Consider the following 21,162-nt stretch of genomic DNA (forward strand, 5'->3'; position numbering starts at 1 on the left):
TGACGTAGATCGTCACGTCCCCTCTCCGGACGGGGTCAAGGACAATCCAAGCCACCCCCGGGCCCTAAGCGTCTATTTTGAAGGTGCGCTCAAGGACGAACTACTAGTTCACACCCCAGACAATTATCCCTTGCTGAACCATCTATCCCATTTCTACCATGCCTGGTCCCGTATTACATTGGACCATTGGGTCCTCCGCGTGGTGCAGACGGGATATTCTATCCATTTCCACTCCATCCCACCCTCCTTCCCCATCCCTTTTCAGGGACCCTTCTCACAAGGGAAGAGGTTTTCCTGCTGGTGCGCTCAGCGGCGGGTGCCCCCCCCCCTCCAGGCTTCGATCCCGTGCATCTTGGACTACCTGATCTTGAAGGATCAGCACCTAGCCTTTAGATCCCTTAAGGTTCACCTCGTGGCCACCTCTGCATTCCACCCAGGCGTGGCCAGGCACTCAGTGTTTGCGCACCCAGTCGTGCAGTGTTTTCTCAAAGGCTTGGAAAAAATCCACCCTACAATGAAGTTGCCTGTGCCTGCATGGGACTTTAACTTGGTCCTCTCCTGCCTTATGGGCCCCCCTTTCGAGCCGCTGGCCTTTTGCTCACTTCTCTATCTCTCCTGGAAAGTCGCCTTCCTAGTGACCATCACTTCCGCATGTCGGGTGTCCGAACTACAATTTTTCATAAAGATAAAGTTCAACTAAGACCTCACCCAAATTTTCTGCCAAAAGTGGTGTTCCGTTTCCATGTGAGTCAGGATATCTTCCTGCCAGTTTTCTACCCAAAACCGCGTGCTGACCTTTGGGAACAGCACCTCCATTCTCTGGATATTAGAAGGGCGCTCTCCTTCAGCGAACAAAGCCCTTCATTAAAACAGCCCAGTTATTTGCCGCCATCGCGGAGCAGATGAAAGGCACTCCGGTTTCCTCCCAGCGAATATCTTCGTGGATCACCAGGTGTATTCATACTTGCTACAACTTGCCAAACGTCCCTCCTCCTGCTCTCATGGCTCACTCCACAAGAGCTCAGGCATTGTCAGCAGCCTTTCTGGTACACGTTCCCCTCCAGGAAATCTACAGGGGTGCCACGTAGGCCTCGGTGCACACCTTCCCATCCAATTATGCCATCGTTCAGCACTCTCAGGATGATGCGGCCTTTGGCAGAGCGATTCATCAATCTACGGTTCCTTGACTCCGAGGTAAGGCTTGGGAGTCGCCTAACTGGAATTGATATGAGAAATCGCTCGAAGAAGAAAAAATGGTTACTTATCTTTCTGTAACAGTTGTTCTTCGCGATATGTTGCTCATATCTATTCCATTTCCCCCCCACCTTCCCCTCTGTCGGAGTAGCCTGCAAGAAGGAACTGAAGTGAGGTTGGGCTGACAGGGTCTTATATAGAACGTCATATCGGTGCCACTCCAGGGGGCTCCCCAGCCGGCCCGATGGGTAGCTGCTAGGGAAAAAGTTTCTGCCTTCCGTGCACGCGGCGCACACACACACCTAACTGGAATAGATATGAGCAAAACATCTCGAAGAACAACAGTTACAGAAAGGTAAGTAATGGTTTTTTTGTTTTTTTTTCCCCATTCATATTAAGCTGAAACTGCTGCTGATAGAATTTTAGTACAAACTGAATTAAAAGCAGTTGATCTTAAAAAAATTGTAAGACACAACGCATGTAATATTTAGATATTTTTAATAAGGAGCATACATAAATCTAAAGGGCTGACATCATTTATTTATAGATATATAGTGCCATGTATTTCTATGGCACATGGAGTAGAGTAATCATAGAAGATTAGAGTTGGAAGAGACCGCAAGAGGTCATCTAGTCCAACCTCCTGCTCTAACACAGGACCCAACCACAGCTAAATCATTCCAGCCAGGGCTTTGTCAAGCCGGGCCTTAAAAACCTCTAAGGATGGAGATTCCAGCACCTCCCTAGTTAACCCATTCCAGTGCTTCGCCACCCTCCTAGTGAAATAGTTTTTCCTAATATCCAACCAAGATCTCCCGCACTTCAATTTAAGAACATAATCAGAATACCATAGTATTTCTGAATACCAAATTCAAGATCCATACTAGTGAAGGGAATAAAATATTTATTATTACTATGGATTATTTAGACCACATTTGAGAACCCCTAAAAATTTTCAAATTGAGTTGCGGACCCACTGGGAAATCTTAGTCTGCGGACACCAGATTGAAACCACAGTAGTGTCCAGAGGCCCTAATCAGGATTGGCCCCTTCATTGTACAAACACATAAGAAAAATATGATTAACAGAATGAATACTAGCTGCTATTCAATAACCCTGCTTTGGCTCTTCCACCAATGAATTTGTGGTGTGATTAATAGACATTACAGGGACATCATATCTGTTTTAATCTTCATTTGATTTTTCTCTTTTTCCTACTATTAACTGGTTTTGAAATTATTCTCATTTTATATTTTGTTATGTAACCCAAGAGATTACTAAATCCTGCTTTTTTATTTTTCATTAACGTGATTATAGCATTTAAAATTAAAAACCATTGCTAACATATCACAGATATGGTTTTAAAAAACATTTTAAAAGGCTTCTCATTAAAGCTAAACCAATGTATTATACAATTTTGTATGCATGTTGAAAGCATAACTTTCAGAAAAGTTATTTTCATCTTTTCTTCCGTTAATAATTGATACTAGTGCTGGGGTTTTCTTAATCCTTAGTGCTTTTGTATCATAAATAGAAAAAGATCAATTTATTTATCCATCTAATATGAAATTTTATACTACGACTTGAACGTTAGCTGTATTTGTTTGAATGACACTTCAATAAAATGTAGAACTACAAAAAGATTCTTAAAAGGGTTAGTAAAAACTTTAGAAAATTGGAAGTGCTTCTGTTATAGTTATAAAAGATTCAGACGTAGGTATGATTAATATTGCATCTTTTGAAAATATATTTAATCATATTTATAAAGTAAACAACATAATGAGAGATACCTAATTGGGAAAATTTAATGTAAAAGATAAAGAAACCATGAATCCACATTGGACTACTGAAGATATGGAGATGGATGGCAGAGGAATTACACTTATTTTTTTTTTTTTAGAATTCTTTTTTATACATTACATCAATGTGTATTTTTTATTTTGATTTAAATAGTTTTAATTTTATGGAGACTTAAATGATCACTGGCAAGGGCTTTTAACACCGCAAACTTCTTGTACCCATTTTAGAAGTTGGATAACGAAACATATTTTTCTGTTGACATCTTTTTGCTCAATATGTTTTTGAATTGAACTAAAACTATCATAAATGTTACTTAATGGTGATAGGCATCATTTGTGTAGGCAGAGCTCTAAGAGACTAGCTTCAATCTCCTGATTTAATTCTTAATAAACTAGGAGATGTTTCCTATCCAATTGTAACAACTTCAAGAGAATGATTAAGCTATGTAGGATATTGCACATTAATCTTTGCAGTTAATTAAAATGCCTGGAATACAGCAAATTTTCCTTTAGTGTGAACTCTTACTTCATCTCTAAAATATAGGTAAAGGTTTCTGATTTTTTTTATTTTAACTGAAAATATACAATTTAGAGAAAGACATCGCATACAGCTAAGTGACAACTAAGCTCACAATGCCCTCTAGAACAATAGCTGAATTCAAGTAGGAACATTTTGGGGTAGGAACTGTCTTTCTTTTACGTCTGTACTGTGCTAACACGATGGGGGCCTGATGCCAACTCTGGTCTCTAGGTGATACTGCAATACAAATAATAATGATTAAATTCTCTAGAGGACAGAAGTGTTCTTGTAGAACATATGCAATTAAATACTCTTTGGGTTTTAATTTTGCAAATATATATGTTTTTTTGTGGAAAGACTGCTAGCTAAAATCTCTGACTGTAGTTTATTCAAGGCATGTAATTAAACTCATCTGTATTGAACAATTATTTATTATTCATATTACTAATGCATTGAAGTCTTGACTGCCATTTTGGCCCCATTGTTTAATGAAACTGGTTCATTCCAGATTCCTCTTACTCTTAGTTCTCTCTCAAGTGAAAAGATTGATAGAGAGAATATGAATTCGCTAGAGCCTCGGTTTAAGAGTGAGTCTAATATAGGCTGATTGCTCCTTTAGAGAGCTGTTTCACAAATGTGCTCCAACTGCCAGAAAATTTCCTTACACTGAGGCCATGGCTACACTGGTGCTTTACAGCGCTGCAACTTTCATGCTCAGGGGTGTGAAAAAAAAACAACCCCTGAGCGCTGCAAGATACAGCGCTGTAAAACCTCAGTGTAAACAGTGCCGCAGCGCTGAGAGCGCAGCTCCCAGCGCTGCAGGCTACACCCGTAGAGGATGTGGAGTACGTGCAGCGCTGGGAGAGCTTTCTCCCAGTGCTGGCGCTGCGACCACACTCGAAACTTCAAAGCGCAGCCGCGGCAGCTCTTTGAAGTGCAAGTGTAGCCATACCCTCAGTCAAATGTACCTACTAGAGATCTATCATGATGGTTTTGAGAACATTATTGATGCAATAGATGAATGTCTTATACATGGGGATCTGGCAAAAGTGGTTCTTTTACTTTTGTAAACAAAATGCATGGTTAACAGATACATGAAATCATGATGGCCCTTGAGATTGAATCTTGCAATGCTGTTCCAACTGCATTTTCTTACAACTGCTTCAGAAAGTTTTACATAAATGTGCCCAAAACATTATTATATTTATATCTGCAGTGACTCAGCAAACTGTGCGAGGAAATCCTGAAGATCTAAATAATGCAAAAAAGTTTTTGTGGCCTGAGTGACCCTTGGCTCTTGCTGGAGAGTGTTTTTAAAGCTGTCCTGAAATCATCTCCAGTTTTTTAAAACGAGCTCTGTTTCATGACTCATTCTGGTGTACTTTAAGGACACATGTGAGTTTAAATTCAAATCTATCTATCTACCAGGATTTTGCACATAATACTGTGCTCATTGCCATGTGGCAAGGAATAAAGGGAAAAAAATCATACCAGGAATGACAAAAAGTTATGTGGGAAACTATTTTCTGAGTGTTTTTTTATGTGAGCGTGCCATAGGAAAGAAATGTGAAGACTTGCAGCCTGTGAAAACCTTCCCCAGTCAGACAAAGCAAAAAGGTGACTCTGCTTCCTCAAACATGACACTATTGTATACTGGGTTTTTAATGTGGGATTAGAGAATAAACTGGAGGGCAATTTATATTGGTGTGGGCAAACAACTTGTATAGTGATGGTCTGCTTGTCATTGGAGAAACAGTGGCTCTTTGAGGATGGTATTTTACTCCTCTCTCTATGCCTAGCTTACATTGCATGAAAATTGGCAAGCAGTGGTGCATAGAAACATACTGTGTTCTTCCAATGCTGACATTGAAGCCTAACTAGTATTCTATTCAGCTGTTTGACACCATTCAAAAGGGAGAATTCTGTCACAATTATGAAAATTTTATATTTCTACTAGGACATCTTAATTTCTAACAGCTTGTCCACGGATTTCTAGAAATATTTTTCTGAGCTGCTGTTAGACAATGTCAAACTGCTAGTTTCATGTTGGACAGTTATGCTCCGAATGACCAGAATTGGCATATTATGTATTGGTTTCAAGTACCAATGTGGAGCTTTCACTTTGCCATATGTGAATTTAGAAAAGCAAGAGCCGTCCTTTCCAATGACTCACTTATATGTAATATATGATATATTATAATAAATTTTGAGTTAATGCATTAGCATTTTATTACTCCTGGGTAACAATACTAATTCTGAACTCAGAAATGTTGAATTTTAGTGAAGAATTTATTTTTAAATGATATAAAGATAAAATTGATGAAATGCTTTAATTATGTTCTGATGCAAAATTGAGAACTGAATTTTAGATACCCATTAAAAAAAAAACAAATTGGGTCCATTCTCTCTCATAATGGTCAAATACCTGTGAAAAAAGGCAGGACGATGCCTTGTCTATATACAAGGTACTGGACACAGTTCTGCTGAAAGTGTCTGTCTGGGACATTCCAAATTCAGTGCCATTTCAGCTTCTCTTTATTAACCTTCCTCAAAATATTTTGTTACCATTACTGAGATTCTTACATTTTGGCACCTTAAATGTGCAAACTGATTTTTCTTTAAATACAACTAAAGTACTTTTGAATTAAAATCAAAGTGTGTGGAAAGAATACAAATTTGGGGTTGAAAATCACATTAATTTTAGCTTTTTTTCCTCTTTGTCCTAGTTTATTTTCTGTGCTTTCTTCCGTAAGTCTATTGTAAAGTGACAAGATTCCTTCTCTGACTAGATTCAGCTTGTTATCCACCTGAGGATTTAAAAACTGTAATGGAGTTATAGGTTCTTAATCAAAATCTTAATTTCCCTGAAAAGTGCACATTGATCAGAGCTATGGACTTTAATGGTAAAATAGCTCCTAAAAAGTGCTATATATATAAAATCCATGAACCTTACATTTTAACAAATAGATGTCTACTACAGGCCACCTAATCAGGTGGAAGAGGTGGATGAGGCTTTTTTCAAACAACTAACAAAATCATCCAAAGCCCAAGATTTGGTGGTGATGGGGGACTTCAACTATCCAGATATATGTTGGGAAAATAACACCGCGGGGCACAGACTATCCAATAAGTTCCTGGACTGCATTGCAGACAACTTTTTATTTCAGAAAGTTGAAAAAGCTACTAGGGGGGAAGCTGTTCTAGACTTGATTTTAACAAATAGGGAGGAACTTGTTGAGAATTTGAAAGTAGAAGGAAGCTTGGGTGAAAGTGATCATGAAATCATAGAATTTGCAATTCTAAGGAAGGGTAGAAGGGAGTACAGCAGAATAGAAACAATGGATTTCAGGAAGGCGGATTTTGGTAAGCTCAGAGAGCTGATAGGTAAGGTCCCATGGGAATCAAGACTGAGGGGAAAAACAACTGAGGAGAGTTGGCAGTTTTTCAAAGGGACACTATTAAGGGCCCAAAAGCAAGCTATTCCGATGGTTAGGAAAGATAAAAAAATGTGGCAAAAGACCACCTTGGCTTAACCACGAGCTCTTGCATGACCTACAAAATAAAAAAGGCATCATCTAAAAAATGGAAACTAGGTCAGATTACAAAGGATGAATATAGGCAAATAACACAGGAATGCAGAGGCAAGATTAGAAAGGCAAAGGCACAAAATGAACTCAAACTAGCTATGGGAATAAAGGGAAACAAGAAGACTTTTTATCAATACATTAGAAGCAAGAGGAAGACCAAGAACAGGGTAGGCCCACTGCTCAGTAAGGAGGGGGAAACAGTAACGGGAGACTTGGAAATGGCAGAGATGCTTAATGACTTCTTTGTTTCGGTCTTCACTGAGAAGTCTGAAGGAATGTCTAATATAGTGAATGCTTACGGGAAGAGGGTAGGTTTAGAAGATAAACTAAAAAAAGAGCAAGTAAAAAATCACTTAGAAAAGTTAGATGCCTGCAAGTCACCAGGGCCTGATGAAATGCATCCTAGAATACTCAAGGAGTTAATAGAGGAGGTATCTGAGCCTCTAGCTATTATCTTTGGGAAATCATGGGAGACGGGGGAGATTCCAGAAGACTAGAAAAGGGCAAATATAGTGCCCATCTATAAAAAGGGAAATAAAAACAACCCAGGAAACTACAGACCAGTTAGTTTAACTTCTGTGCCAGGGAAGATAATGGAGCAGGTAATTAAAGAAATCATCTGCAAACACTTGGAAGGTGGTAAGGTGATAGGGAATAGCCAGCATGGATTTGTAAAGAACAAATCCTGTCAAACTAATCCGATAGCGTTCTTTGATAGGATAACGAGCCTTGTGGATAAGGGAGAAGCGGTGGATGTGATATACCTAGACTTTAGTAAGGCATTTGATATGGTCTCGCATGATATTCTTATAGATAAACTAGGAAATTACAATTTAGATGGGGCTACTATAAGATGGGTGCATAACTTGCTGGATAACCGTACTCAGAGAGTAGTTATTAATGGCTCCCAATCCTGCTGGAAAGGTATAACAAGTGGGGTTCCGCAGGGGTCTGTTTTGGGACCGGTTCTGTTCAATATCTTCATCAGCGATTTAGATGTTGGCATAGAAAGTACGCTTATTAAGTTTGCGGACGATACCAAACTGGGAGGGATTGCAACTGCTTTGGAGGACAGGGTCAAAATTCAAAATGATCTGGACAAATTGGATAAATGGTCTGAGGTAAACAGGATGAAGTTCAATGAAGATAAATGCAAAGTGCTCCACTTAGGAAGAAACAATCAGTTTCACACATACAGAATGGGAAGAGACTGTCTAGGAAGGAGTATGGCAGAAAGAGATCTAGGGGTCATAGTAGACCACAAGCTTAATATGAGTCAACAGTGTGATACTGTTGCAAAAAAAGCAAACGTGATTCTGGGATGCATTAACAGGTGTGTTGTAAACAAGACACGAGAAGTCATTCTTCCGCTTTACTCTGCGCTTGTCAGGCCTCAGCTGGAGTATTGCGTCCAGTTCTGGGCACTGCATTTCAAGAAAGATGTGGAGAAATTGGAGAGGGTCCAGAGAAGAGCAACAAGAATGATTAAAGGTCTTGAGAACATGACCTATGAAGGAAGGCTGAAGGAATTGGGTTTGTTTAGTTTGGAAAAGAGAAGACTGAGAGGGGACCTGATAGCAGTTTTCAGGTATCTAAAAGGGTGTCATCAGGAGGAGGGAGAAAACTTGTTCACCTTAGCCTCCAATGATAGAACAAGAAGCAATGGGCTTAAACTACAGCAAGGGAGATTTAGGTTGGACATTAGGAAAAAGTTCCTAACTGTCAGGGCAGTTAAACACTGGAATAGATTGCCTAGGGAAGTTGTGGAATCTCCATCTCTGGAGATATTTAAGAGTAGGTTAGATAAATGTCTATCAGGGATGGTCTAGACAATATTTGGTCCTGCCATGAGGGCAGGGGACTGGACTCGATGACCTCTCGAGGTCCCTTTCAGTCCTGGAGTCTATGAGTCTATGTAGTCTACAAAACCAGCTTAGTGTAACTCTTAATTGCATCAGATAAATGGATAGTAGTTTTATGACAAAGTTTTTTGTAGAAAGGAAATATTCCAGCAAAAAAGAAGCCATTACTCATTTGCTATATTAAAACTAGAACAGTTGTCTTAATTAGTGCAATGAATTATTAGTTTCTTCCAGATTGGTTAATATATGCATATGACAGTAACAAATAATTATATTGCTTCAGCAATGCAAGCATTTACAATGGGAGAGAAATTTTTAGTAAATCTTGGTGTCCTGGGATGCAATAGATCATTATTAACATGGACAGATGGCCAAATGGCATCAAAGGGAACAACAGTATTACTAATCCTTATTTGATAAGTGTGGGTTGATGACTAAAAATCTAGAACGTGCTTCTGTTCTTTTAAAGAGGACTGGAAATGGCTACTGGGAATAATAATGAATTATAATTACTCTGTGGTGTTTCTATAATGTACAACAACTTTTCAGAAATAATACAATTAAATTAAATCATAGAATAGAATCTGGCAATGACAAGGATTTGTTGGGCTTCCTAATCCATCTCCCAGACATTTCAGGATATTCCCTATAATATACTAACTGTTGATATACAAACATAAAATGTTGCATGTTAACATGAGACTGGAGTTTCATTGTCGTATAATGTCAGATCGTCAGGTACCTGTTGTATGGGGCAGTTTTCAAATCTGTTTGGTTATTCACGCTCTCCTCCCTCTTCCTTTGTCCTTGATGTTGATAGGAAGGGAATGTGTCTTCTTATTACCACCTCTATTAATTCCTGGCTGCTTAGAAGCATGCAAATGCATCCTGGCTGCTCTGGACTGATCTGTTTACCCCACAACTTTGTGGCCCAGATTGAACAGGGTGCGCTAATATCAAACCTCTAGGTTTCATATGGCCTACATTTATGGCTCACTTCTACACTGTGGTGAACATGTTCTGCTCCCTGTAAGCTATATCTGTGCCTGAAATTTTGGGCTAAACTTTCCTATTGTTCCTCAATCAAAACTTCTTCTTGACCCAACAAGAGACGATGTCAAGAAAATCATGTCTAATGGAGTTTGAAAATAAACATCTTGCATTAATATCACTTGATAACTACATCTTTTTTATTTTTATCATACATGTATCCTGCTTTTCACGTTTCGTTTAAATAAAGAGAATGTTTCTATAAAATTTTTTTTAAAAGCTATGTATTTGTTTCAAAGTGTAGAATAAGCTATAGAGTAATTCTGTACTAATCTAGAACATTTTCTAGGCTCTCAAAAATTTCTGCTAATATGCTGCATGTATTTTATTCTGATGACAGGGGCATTGAGTGGACAAGCTTGACTGGTTTTCTTTCCTTTGCCACATCAACGCCCAACAATTTGGGATTGGTAAGGAATGAACTGCAGCTGGTTGATCTTCCAACAGGTTAGTGTCTCTTGTGACATCTGTATAGATTGTGCTTGGGAAAGTGGCTGTGACAGAACTGCTTGTTGAAGCATACCCAGATTCGTATCTGACTTCAGTGACAAAATAAATTATGCTTTATCCTCTTGTCATGGCGGAAATAACATAACTAAAAGGAATTGAGCTGATTCTGTTCTTCCTTGTCCAACCATAGGGGTAAGTGCCTGTTAGATCTGTGCAAACTTACTGAAGGTAAGAGGTTTGCACAAATATCTCAGGTTTGGTCCAACCTAGAAGAATTACCACTTATCAGCAACAGAGTCAGCACCGTTTCAGCAACTTCCTGCTTAATTAACTCCACATGAAGGCCAAGACAAAACAAGTTCAGAACCAGTTCTTATGTATGATTGTCTCCAGATGTATTTTATCCACAGATTTCTGAATGGTGCTGAAAGTGGTTTGTCTTGATCTAAACTTGTATGTATGCCATGTGCAGCTGAAATGGTGCTGAACCCTTTAATGATACACATCAGCAAATGTATAATTATTGTACTACGCGCCTGGCCACTGAGAGCAGAATTTGGCCTAAAGAGACCTGTGACCTTATGTGAAAGAGCAGAACTCAACTTTCAGATCCCAATCTGAGTATATAGAGCTATTGGTTTATAAACAAAAAAGGTTATTTGATCAGGAAATACAGGCACATAAATGACAGACACAGAGAACAGATTTTAAACAGAAGACCACAACTTTATTATTTTAACAGTGGAGAGAGGCCTTATGTATCCCAACCCCTGTTGTGACATATTAGACATTTAACTGAGTCTAGTGGAGGCTTACAGGATTCCTACCATACATAAGAATGGCTATACTGGGTCAGACCAAAGGTCCATCTAGCCCAGTATCCTGTCTTCGGACAATGGCCAATGCCACATGGCTCAGAGAGAATGAATAGAACAGGTAATCATCAAGTGATCCGCCCCCTGTTGCCCATTCCCAGCTTCTGGCAAATGAAGACTAGGGACCCCATCTCTGCCCATCCTGCCTAATAGCCATTTGTGGACTTATCCTTCATGAATTTATCTAGTTCTTTTTTGAACCCTGTTATATAGTCTTGGCCTTCCCAACATCCTCTGGCAAGGAGTTCCACTGGTTGACTCTGTGCTGTGTGAAAAAAATACTTCCTTTTGTTTGTTAAAAACCTGCTGCCTATTAATTTCATTTGGTGGCCCCTAGTTCTTGTGTTATGAGAAGGAGTAAATAACACTTCCTTATTTTACTTTCTCCACACCAGTCATGATTTTATAGACCTCTGTCATATCCTCCTTTAGTCATCTCTTTTCCAAACTGAAAAGGCCCAGTTTTATTAATCTCTCTTCATATGGCAGCTGTTCCATACCCCTAATAATTTTTGTTGCCCTTTTCTGAACCTTTTCCAATTCAATATATCTTTTCTGAGATGGGGCAACCACATCTGCACGCAGTATTCAAGATGTGGGTGTACCGTGGATTTATATAGAGGCAGTATGATATTTTCTGTATTATTATCTATTTCTTTCTTAATGGTTCCCATACCGTATAATTAGGGCTGTCAAGCAATTAAAAAATTAATTGTGATTAATTGCATTGTTAAACAATAATAGAATACCATTTTATTTAAATATTTTTGGATGTTTTCTATATTTTCAAATATATTTATTTCAGTTACAACACACAGTGCTCACTTTATATTTATTTTTTATTATAAATATTTGCACTGTAAAAACTAAAGAAATAGTATATTTCAATTCACCTAGTAGTGCAGTGTCTTTATAATGAAAGCTGAACTTACAAATGTAGGTTCTAAAGTTTTACATTTTTATTTTTGAATGCAGTTATTTTTTATATAATTCTACAAGTCCACTCAGTTCTACTTCAGCCAATTGATCAGACAAACAAGTTTGGTTACAATTTGCAGGAGATAATGCTGCCCATGTCTTGTTTACAACATCACCTGAAAGTGAGAACAGGTGTTCTCATGGCACTGTTGTAGCCGACATCGCAAGATATTTACGTGCCAAATGCACTAAAGATTCATATGTTCCTTCATGCTTCAACCACCATTCTAGAAGACATGCGTCCATGCTGGTGATGGGTTCTGCTCGATAACGATCCAAAGCAGTGCAGACTGACGCATGTTCCTTTTCATCATCTGAGTCAGATGCCACCAGCAGAAGGTTGTTTTTCTTTTTTGGTGGTTCAGGTTCTGTAGTTTCTGCATCGAAGTGTTTCTCTTCTAAGACATCTGAAAACATTCTCCACACCTCATCCCACTCAGATTGTGGAAGGCACTTCAGATTCTTAAACATTGGATCAAGTGCTGTAGCTATCCTTAGAAATCTCACACTGGTACCTTCTTTGCGTTTTGTCAAATCTGTCATGAAAGTGTTCTTAAAATGAACATGTGCTGGGTCATCATCTGAGACTGCTATAACATGAAATATATGGCAGAATGTATGTAAAACAGAACAGGAGACATACAATTCTCTCCCAAGGAGTTCAGTCTGAAATTTAATTAACACATTTTTTTTAGCAAGCATCATTAGCATGGAAGCATGTCCTCTGAATTGGTGGCCAAAGCATAAAGGGACATATGAATGTTTAGCACATCTGGAACATAAATACCTTGAAACACAGGCTACAAAAGTGCCGTGTGAAGGCCTGTTCTGACTTTTGGGTGACATTGTAAATAAGAAACAGTCAGCAGTATCTCCTGTAAATGTAAACAAACTTGTCTGTCTTAGCAATTGGCTGAACAAGAAGTAGGACTGAGTGGACTTGTAGGCGCTAAAGTTTTACATTGCTTTGATTTCGAGTGCAGTTATGTAACAAAAGAAATCTACATTTGTAAGTTATACTTTCATGATAAAGAGATTACACTACAGTACTTGTATGAGATGAATTGAAAAATACTATTTCTTTTGTTTATATTTACAAATATTTGTAATAAAAAAATATAAAGTGAGCAGTGTACACTTTGCATTCTGTGTTGTAATAGAAATCAATGTATTTGAAAATGTAGAAAAGCATCCAAAATATTTAATAAATTTCACTTTGTAGTCTATTCTATTCTATTGTTAACAGTGCAATTAATCATGATTAATTTTTTTAATCACAGTTAATTTTTTCGAGTTAATCACATGAGTTAACTGCGATTTAATCAACAGCCCTACATATAACCAGTAACTCAGAGTAGACACACTTAGGCTCACCCTTAGGACTCAGCTCGCTTCTGAATCCCTTCTACCTCCTGCCACATGTGTGGTGGTAGAGGTTACCAAGAGAGGGCCTCAGTCTGCAAAGACTTCTATGATTCTATGGCTTCAGGTCTCTCCTTTTTCCCATAGGCAAAATGACAGCCAGAAACACCCTGGATCTCCTTTAACTCTGAGAGTTGATCCCTTTTACCTTATCCATTCAGGCCAGCAATGATCATGGTCACCAGCAGGCACAAGAGGCTTTAAATAGGCAAGTGGTGGCCCACAAGAGCCAACCGGCTAGTTGGTTTGTCAGTCAATGGCAAGACAGTGGAGCTGGGAATGGAGAGGGAAGCTGCTGCAGCCATGCAGGGGCTCTTGTTTCCACCCCTCCCCTCGGCATTGTGAACATCCGTTTCAGTCCATTGAAGATCCCTCCTCCATTAACTTCCTACTTACAAACTAAGAATACTTGATATAAAAGTTACTGGGAAAACAAATGGTACCCCAAAATGTCATGTTTTATGGTATAGCTGTACTTTAAAGTTAGAATCTAGTTTGTGACACATGTATGATGCTACATTATAAGCTGATATTCTACTGAAATCAATGTTTGTTCTTGGTTTTAATATAAGATTATTATTTAAAAATACTTTTTGAAAATAAACTTGCTGCATATATGTAATAGATATTTTAACCATAAGTTGTGGAAAGTTGAGACCGTTTCAAACAATGTGTTGCAAGATCTTTATAATCAACTTGTTAGTAAATTATCCTGTGGCACCTTATAGACTAACAGACGTTTTGGAGCATGAGCTTTCGTGGGTGAATACCCACTTCCTCAGATGCATGTAATGGAAATTTCCAGGGGCAGGTATATATATGCTAGAAAGCAAGCTAGAGATAACGAGGTCAGTTCAATCAGGGAGGATGAGGCCCTGTTCTAGCAGTTGAGGTGTGAAAACCAAGAGAGGAGAAACTGGTTCTGTAATTGGCAAGCCATTCACAGTCTTTGTTCAATCCTGAGCCGATGGTGTCAAATTTGCACCTCAACTGCTAGAACATGGCCTCATCCTCCCTGATTGAACTGACCTCGTTATCTCTAGCTTGCTTGCTAGCATATATATACCTGCCCCTGGAAATTTCCATTACATGCATCTGAGGAAGTGGGTATTCACCCACGAAAGCTCATGCTCCAAAATGTCTTAGTCTATAAGGTGCCACAGGATTCTTTGCTGCTTTTACAGATCCAGACTAACATGGCTACCCCTCTGATACTTGTTAGTAAATTGTCTGTGGAAAGCTCTTTGGCCTAGGTGTCAATCTCTCAAACACCTGGGGTTAAGGTGGGTGAAAAGCCCATCTGTGATCTTTGTCTTACAGAGAAATTTGATTTGGAAGATTAGAGAGCTCCTAGGAATGGGAAGCACTTTCACTAATTTTAAATTGTTTTAAAATGTATAAACCCAGAACCATTTAATTTCTGATTGAAGACCCTGAATCTAGTAACACACCAATAATTCTAAATTACTTTATGTGGCATGCAACAACTTTTAAAATGATATAAAAGAACTTTTCTAATTTTATGAGCACTTCTAACGCATTGCACAAAATAACAGTTAATCTAACTTTGCTATTGCATTCTTTTTTAAAAAACATCTTTTATAAAAACAAATGAGCAGTTAGGAGAAAAGAAGTGGAAAACATATTTGTGACATTATAGCTAAAAGAAATTTGGTTTCCACTAAACTTTATTCTATAGAAATTCCTAATAGTAACAGCAACTTTAAAAAAAGAAAAAGGTAACAGAAGATGTTCAGCTGTGTTCTCATGTAAACTGAATTAGCTGTGATTTTTATCAGATGTTGACAGTGACTGACCTTCCCCTTTCGTCCCTTTAGTAGCTTTCTATAGTAGCTGTTATGGACTTCCCAATTTACTATTTTATCAGTAGTACTGTAAGCGTTAGAGAAAGAGTCTGCATGTAGGATTGAAAAAATTTAGCCCAGTTGTGCCTTTGCTAAAGTTGCCATTATACCTTTAGTATATAAATAATGAATGTTAAGAGACCCTGAAGGTATTTTCTCAGTTATGAAGAAAACAAACTTCAATTTTCCACACAGGCAAACCTTTTGCTCTAGTGCTTATGCTTCACTGCTGACTTCATATACCCCATCCATGCTGGGCTATTTTCACTAAGCAGGAAGTCTGCAGCCATAGGAAAAGTACTCTTGGGGGAATTCTGTGCCAAAAAATTAAAAATTCTGTGCACAATATTTTAAAATTCTGCAAAATTCTGCATATTTTATTTGTCAAAATGAAACCAGCATGGTTATATTGTGTTAATTATTTTGGACATTTATTTCGAAATACCTGTCAGCAATTATGTCTGTAACAATACAGACAACAAAAAAGATTCAGGAAATGTTTTTTGACAGATTCTTTACTAGGCATATTAATATGGAACTTTGAGTAATAACAGTTGTATAGGTCATATAAAGCTTCACTGAGAAAGGACAGTAAGTTTCATTATTGGTATTCAGCAGTGATCAGTTCCGTTTTGAAAGTTACAGTTTACAAGTACAGGAATGCAGTGATTCCATGAGTGCAGAATGAGTTAATCCTTCTGTGGAGAAATACTTATACATTTCTTATAGTCAAAAGGAGTTAAAATACGGGGGCAAAATATGTTTCTGGTATGAAAATTAAAATCCATTCAAGGTTTCCTTCTGGAGCAGTCAATAAGTAGATATGAAATATTGTCTATGAGCCACAACTCAAATAACTCGCTTAGATGTCAGTATTTGCGTAATGCCAATCAGCACTACTGGAATTAATGCATGATTGGCATTACGCAAATACTGACATCTGGAAGTGAGATTGTTATGGGGTATTTTCTCAGGCGTAGAGACTATATTATGTTTTAGTGTCTAGAAAGCAAATAAAAAATTGAATAACATGAATAGAGAAGCAAAGGTGTGACAGGTCAATTACAGGGGTTTTACTTCTGTGGGGTTACAATTGTATATTCCCTCTTTTTTCCCCCCCATATAACTTCTCTATTCTAGGCAGGAGCATTGCATTTCGTGGGGAACGAGGCAATGATGAACCAGCCATTGAAATGATAAAGGTGTCTCATTTGAAGTAAGTAGATTAGCCTTGTAAAGCTTGTGTTATCTAGTATTGAATTTTCAGGAGTAACAGACAGAAGTAAATTGCTATTGAGGAAAGACTCTGCACAAGGAGAAGGTGGAAAAGAATATGCAAATTAATCAAAAAAATCTATTTTTACATATGTTTGTTACTATAGGCTTTTATTAAAATGTGAATGTTTATGTAATGGACGTTTTCACAAACTTCAAAATCCCACTGGGTGTCTAGAATAATTAAAGGGAATGTTAGTCTAATAGCTGTATTTTGATGTCCAGGGCCACTAGAGAATGGTTGTTATGAAATTTTTTGCAGAGTTTGTGTTTCTCTATGAGTTTCAAGGTTTTTTTAGAATCTAAACTTTAAATAAAATCAGAAGGTCAGGGTTGCACATCAATGTCTTCCTGTGTTTTACACAGCACTTAACACAGTTAGGCTCTGCAATTGCCACCACAGTTACAAATCAGTAGGTTCAGTCTGAAGAGATGGACGATTATTAGGTGAGAACAAGAAAGGAACAGTTTGATTGGCTAGAGATTAAGATGGGTTAGGAAAGAGGCTATTTTGCCTTCAGTTTTAGGGAGAAGGTACAGTTGATAGCTTACACAATATTAAAGTGTGAATTTTACTTTTAAAACATTCCATGTGAAAAAATAAGGAAACAGTTTGTATCCAAGTCATAAAAAGTTACTTTGCAAAAGTCCATTGCAAACTGTGATGTGACAGAAACTACCCAGAAAACAGGGAGTTAAGTCTAGAAGGGGTTCTCTGCATTTGCACATACCCTTATGGGAAGGCAAAGATCCTGGACTAGAGACTGCAGGGTACTAATTCTCCACAGGATGAAGGCAGGAAATTCCTTAAGAATAACGTTTTGGAAGGCAAAAGTGGCAAATAAATTAGTAGTAAGAGGATTTCATATCCATTCACTACAGGACTATGGTGTGAAGTCTTCTGATTTTTTTAGTTTTTTGTAAATATAATTTAAACAATATTGGATTCAATATAATTCTATAAAAGGTTTTATTGTAATTTTTTTTGTTTAAAATAGCAGACAACTTTTGTTATATAATAATAAGCATTTGAATATGGAGAGCTTACAATCTAGCCTTGTTCTCAGCAGGATATTATCTTCAATAGAGGTAGAGAGCATAAATTCTATAGTTAGGCAATCTTGAGATCAGATTATCCTCATTTTATTATGGTAGAACAAAATCAGAATAGCAGAATAAGTATTTTTAAAAGCCCATTGAAATAGCTAATCTGTAAAACACAGTTATGTTTTCTTGTATTAATATTTGTACAATGAGAGTCTGCTAAACATTTATCTCCGGAAAATGAGTTGTTGTCAAATCAGTATGTACTATTATCAGCTCTTTGCTTTAGTAGACAGATTTAGAAATGAAAAGATCTTCCATTTAAATCTAAAAAACCCAATATGTACTGTGTAGTCTAGATCCTAAATTGGCTGGGTAAGAGATTGTTGCAACAGCATCAAGTTTAACAAATTCACATTTTAATTCAAATTTTCTTCTTCTCATTAGTCTCCATATCTGACAGGAACCTTATGGTAACAATGGAGTTTTTTAAATTAATTGTGGCTTATAGATGTTTATATATCAGGAAATATGGTAATAAGAGTTTACGTACCAGTTTTTGCAGCAGTTTTCAAAAGTAATTCCACACATACCATGCACTACTAACCTATGATAGTGACCAGAAGCTTTGGATCATTTAGTTCCTAATTCTGCAATGAACTCTAGATGTTTGTTCCCGTGAGGAAAGTCAGGGGGATTCTGAATGGGTGCAGCATTCCAGTTCCACAAAATTTGTTGCAAGATCGCGGCCAGACTAAATTTGTTAAGTGTCTTTTCGCCCTCTACTTAAAACAAACAAACAAAAAATACTACTACACAAACTGGAATGTAGTAAAGGTCTCATTTATTTCAGGCAGTACTTAGCTGTAGTATTTAAAGACAAGCCTCTGGAACTCTGGGATGTCAGGACGTGTACTCTTCTTAGAGAAATGTCAAAAAACTTCCCTACCGTGACTGCTTTGGTAAGGAATCCAATCTGTTGATTCTCATTTGAAATGTAAATGGTTATTAAATTTGTATATCTTAAAATAATTGATTTTTTAAAAATTTCTCTAGTCTACAAACACAGTCTGACTTGTCTCCCCTACTCTTCTCTCTCAAAATAGCCTATTAAAACATAGGGCTTGGATTTTTTTCATAAAAATAAATCTGTAGTGGACATCATCGTTATTAATCAATAAAACTAGGAAGTAAAAGGGACATATTTTCCATTTTCCTAATTAAAATTTCTCACAGGAATGGTCACCTACTCATAATTTGAAGAGCTTGAGAAAGAAACAGCTTGCAGCCCGTGAAGCCATGGCCCGACAGACGGTTGTGTCTGATACAGAACTTAGCAGTGTAGAATCTTCTATGATCAGGTATTGCCCATCACTGTCTCATATGATATAGTAATGCATCAGTTATTCTTCAGATGAGTTTTCTTGCTCGAGATTGTCGCTCGTTAATAGTGCTGTTTGGTACATGCCATCCAGATGCTGTCCCATGATGGAGGTACTCTCAGCTGTCCTGTTAAAGCAACTTTGCAGGATCCTTTGTGCCATTTGAACAGCACAAAGGAGCCAAAGAATGGGCCGGAGTCTAGCACTTGAACATAGTCCCTTGATTTGACTGCTGAGCAGGAAAAGTTATCTCAGCAGACTTTAGCGGCCTACTCCTTGAAGTAAAATTTTAATTTGCCACTTATGCACTGTCATAAGTATATAAACCAATTTGTTATTTCAGGACTTATTCAGACTGTTCTCAGGGGAAACACTCACTTCTGATCTACTGTCTATTTTTATGTATTTGTTGATTGGGGTCATGACCTCTTATATCCATTTCAAGGGGAAAAAAAGGCCACCGTTGTCTAATTATCTTTCTCTTAAAGCTTATTACAGGAGGCCGAAAGTAAATCGGAGCTGAATCAGAACATTTCTGCCAGAGAGCACTTTGTGTTTACAGATACTGATGGGCAGGTTTATCATCTCACAGTGGAGGGAAATTCGGTAAAAGACAGTGCAAGAATTCCGCCTGATGTGAGTTCGGTATTTTTGTATCATCAATGCTGTAATTTGTTTTCATAGCTACTGCTGCAGAAAACAGCATGCCATTAATATTAATAGAGATATGCATTTTAATGGCAAATAGTTACCAGAAATCAATAATTGGAAACATGAAACCAAAAATATAAGATGTAAAACAAACTAAAATTACTGTTTTTTAAAAAAAGACACTTAAATTTTTGTAGGAATGTAAAATTTTATGTAAATATTCAAACAGTGCTCTTATTTACAACAGCACATTAGTTTGTTATATGTGTGATCACTATATTTACTTGGAAAGAACAATGGAGGATTTTTGTTCATTGTGTCTCTATTTTGCATAATACATAAATGAGGGAAGCTGTATGCAGATGTTGAAGGTGTCTTAATCCTTGTGGAAATAATAAATACAGCATCTGAAAAAAGGAAAACACTCAATTTATGCTAACTGTAGAATGTTTTTTGTCTCTTTGTCTTTATACTTGTACAGAAATCTAAGATATACTATCATACTCGGTTTAAGAAAACAGTAGTTTCACCTATGTATGTTGAGACCAGGCATTAACCAAGTTAATCATATAGTAGGCATCTGGTAGCAACTACTATACGTAGGAAAACTATTTCCATAGTTTGCCCAATTAACATATTTTGATTTTGCAGATACTTTATCCCACTGTTTTGTGGGGAAATGGGGGTATATTCTTTCAGGCAAGACAACAGAAACAGCTGAAATTAAATTTCAAATGTGGTGTAACCGTGGTCCTCAGTGAGCACTAGTGCCTTTGCTTCATTTGGGGTGGAGACACTTTTAAAATAGTTTGTGTTTATAAAAAGTATTTCTGAGAACATTCGTGTTCTTTGGATATTATTATTTTTGAAAATCACAAGGAAAACAAAGGTTAAAAAATATACTTATGTAACATTAAAGGCTGCATCATTAATTTTTATACTTCCTGACTATGATTCTAATATTCCAACAGCAAAGTTAACTTAGACATGTAGTATTCCTGTTTTTCCGTTTAAATGTGTACATTATATATATCATAAGATGCATGCCAGTAGATATACAAGATGTTCAAAATGAACAGGTTGATATTTCTGCCGGAGCCTTAGTTTGTGCATTGTGTGACTTGTGATTTAACCATTCATCCTTAACATTTCACTAAATGGTTAATTGCATTTAATATCAATATATTTAGGCTTGTTTCTGCAAACAC

The 21,162-nt window shown here is 37.4% G+C and overlaps 1 protein-coding gene across 3 annotated transcripts in view; it reads left to right on the forward strand.

The window, feature by feature from the left end:
- WDR11 (WD repeat domain 11) overlaps positions 1-21,162 on the forward strand; it is an 81,018-nt gene that overhangs the window by 33,782 nt on the left and 26,074 nt on the right. For all 3 annotated transcript variants that reach the window (XM_030569165.1, XM_030569166.1, XM_030569167.1), the window contains 5 exons: positions 10,353-10,459; positions 16,743-16,818; positions 18,775-18,883; positions 19,158-19,282; positions 19,792-19,939. In XM_030569165.1, the coding sequence (XP_030425025.1) occupies positions 10,353-10,459; positions 16,743-16,818; positions 18,775-18,883; positions 19,158-19,282; positions 19,792-19,939 (565 nt within the window). The remainder of the gene's footprint in view (positions 1-10,352; positions 10,460-16,742; positions 16,819-18,774; positions 18,884-19,157; positions 19,283-19,791; positions 19,940-21,162) is intronic.

The sequence above is a fragment of the Gopherus evgoodei genome, chromosome 7, assembly GCF_007399415.2.
Source record: "Gopherus evgoodei ecotype Sinaloan lineage chromosome 7, rGopEvg1_v1.p, whole genome shotgun sequence".
In the NCBI taxonomy this organism is placed as follows: Eukaryota; Metazoa; Chordata; order Testudines; family Testudinidae; genus Gopherus; species Gopherus evgoodei.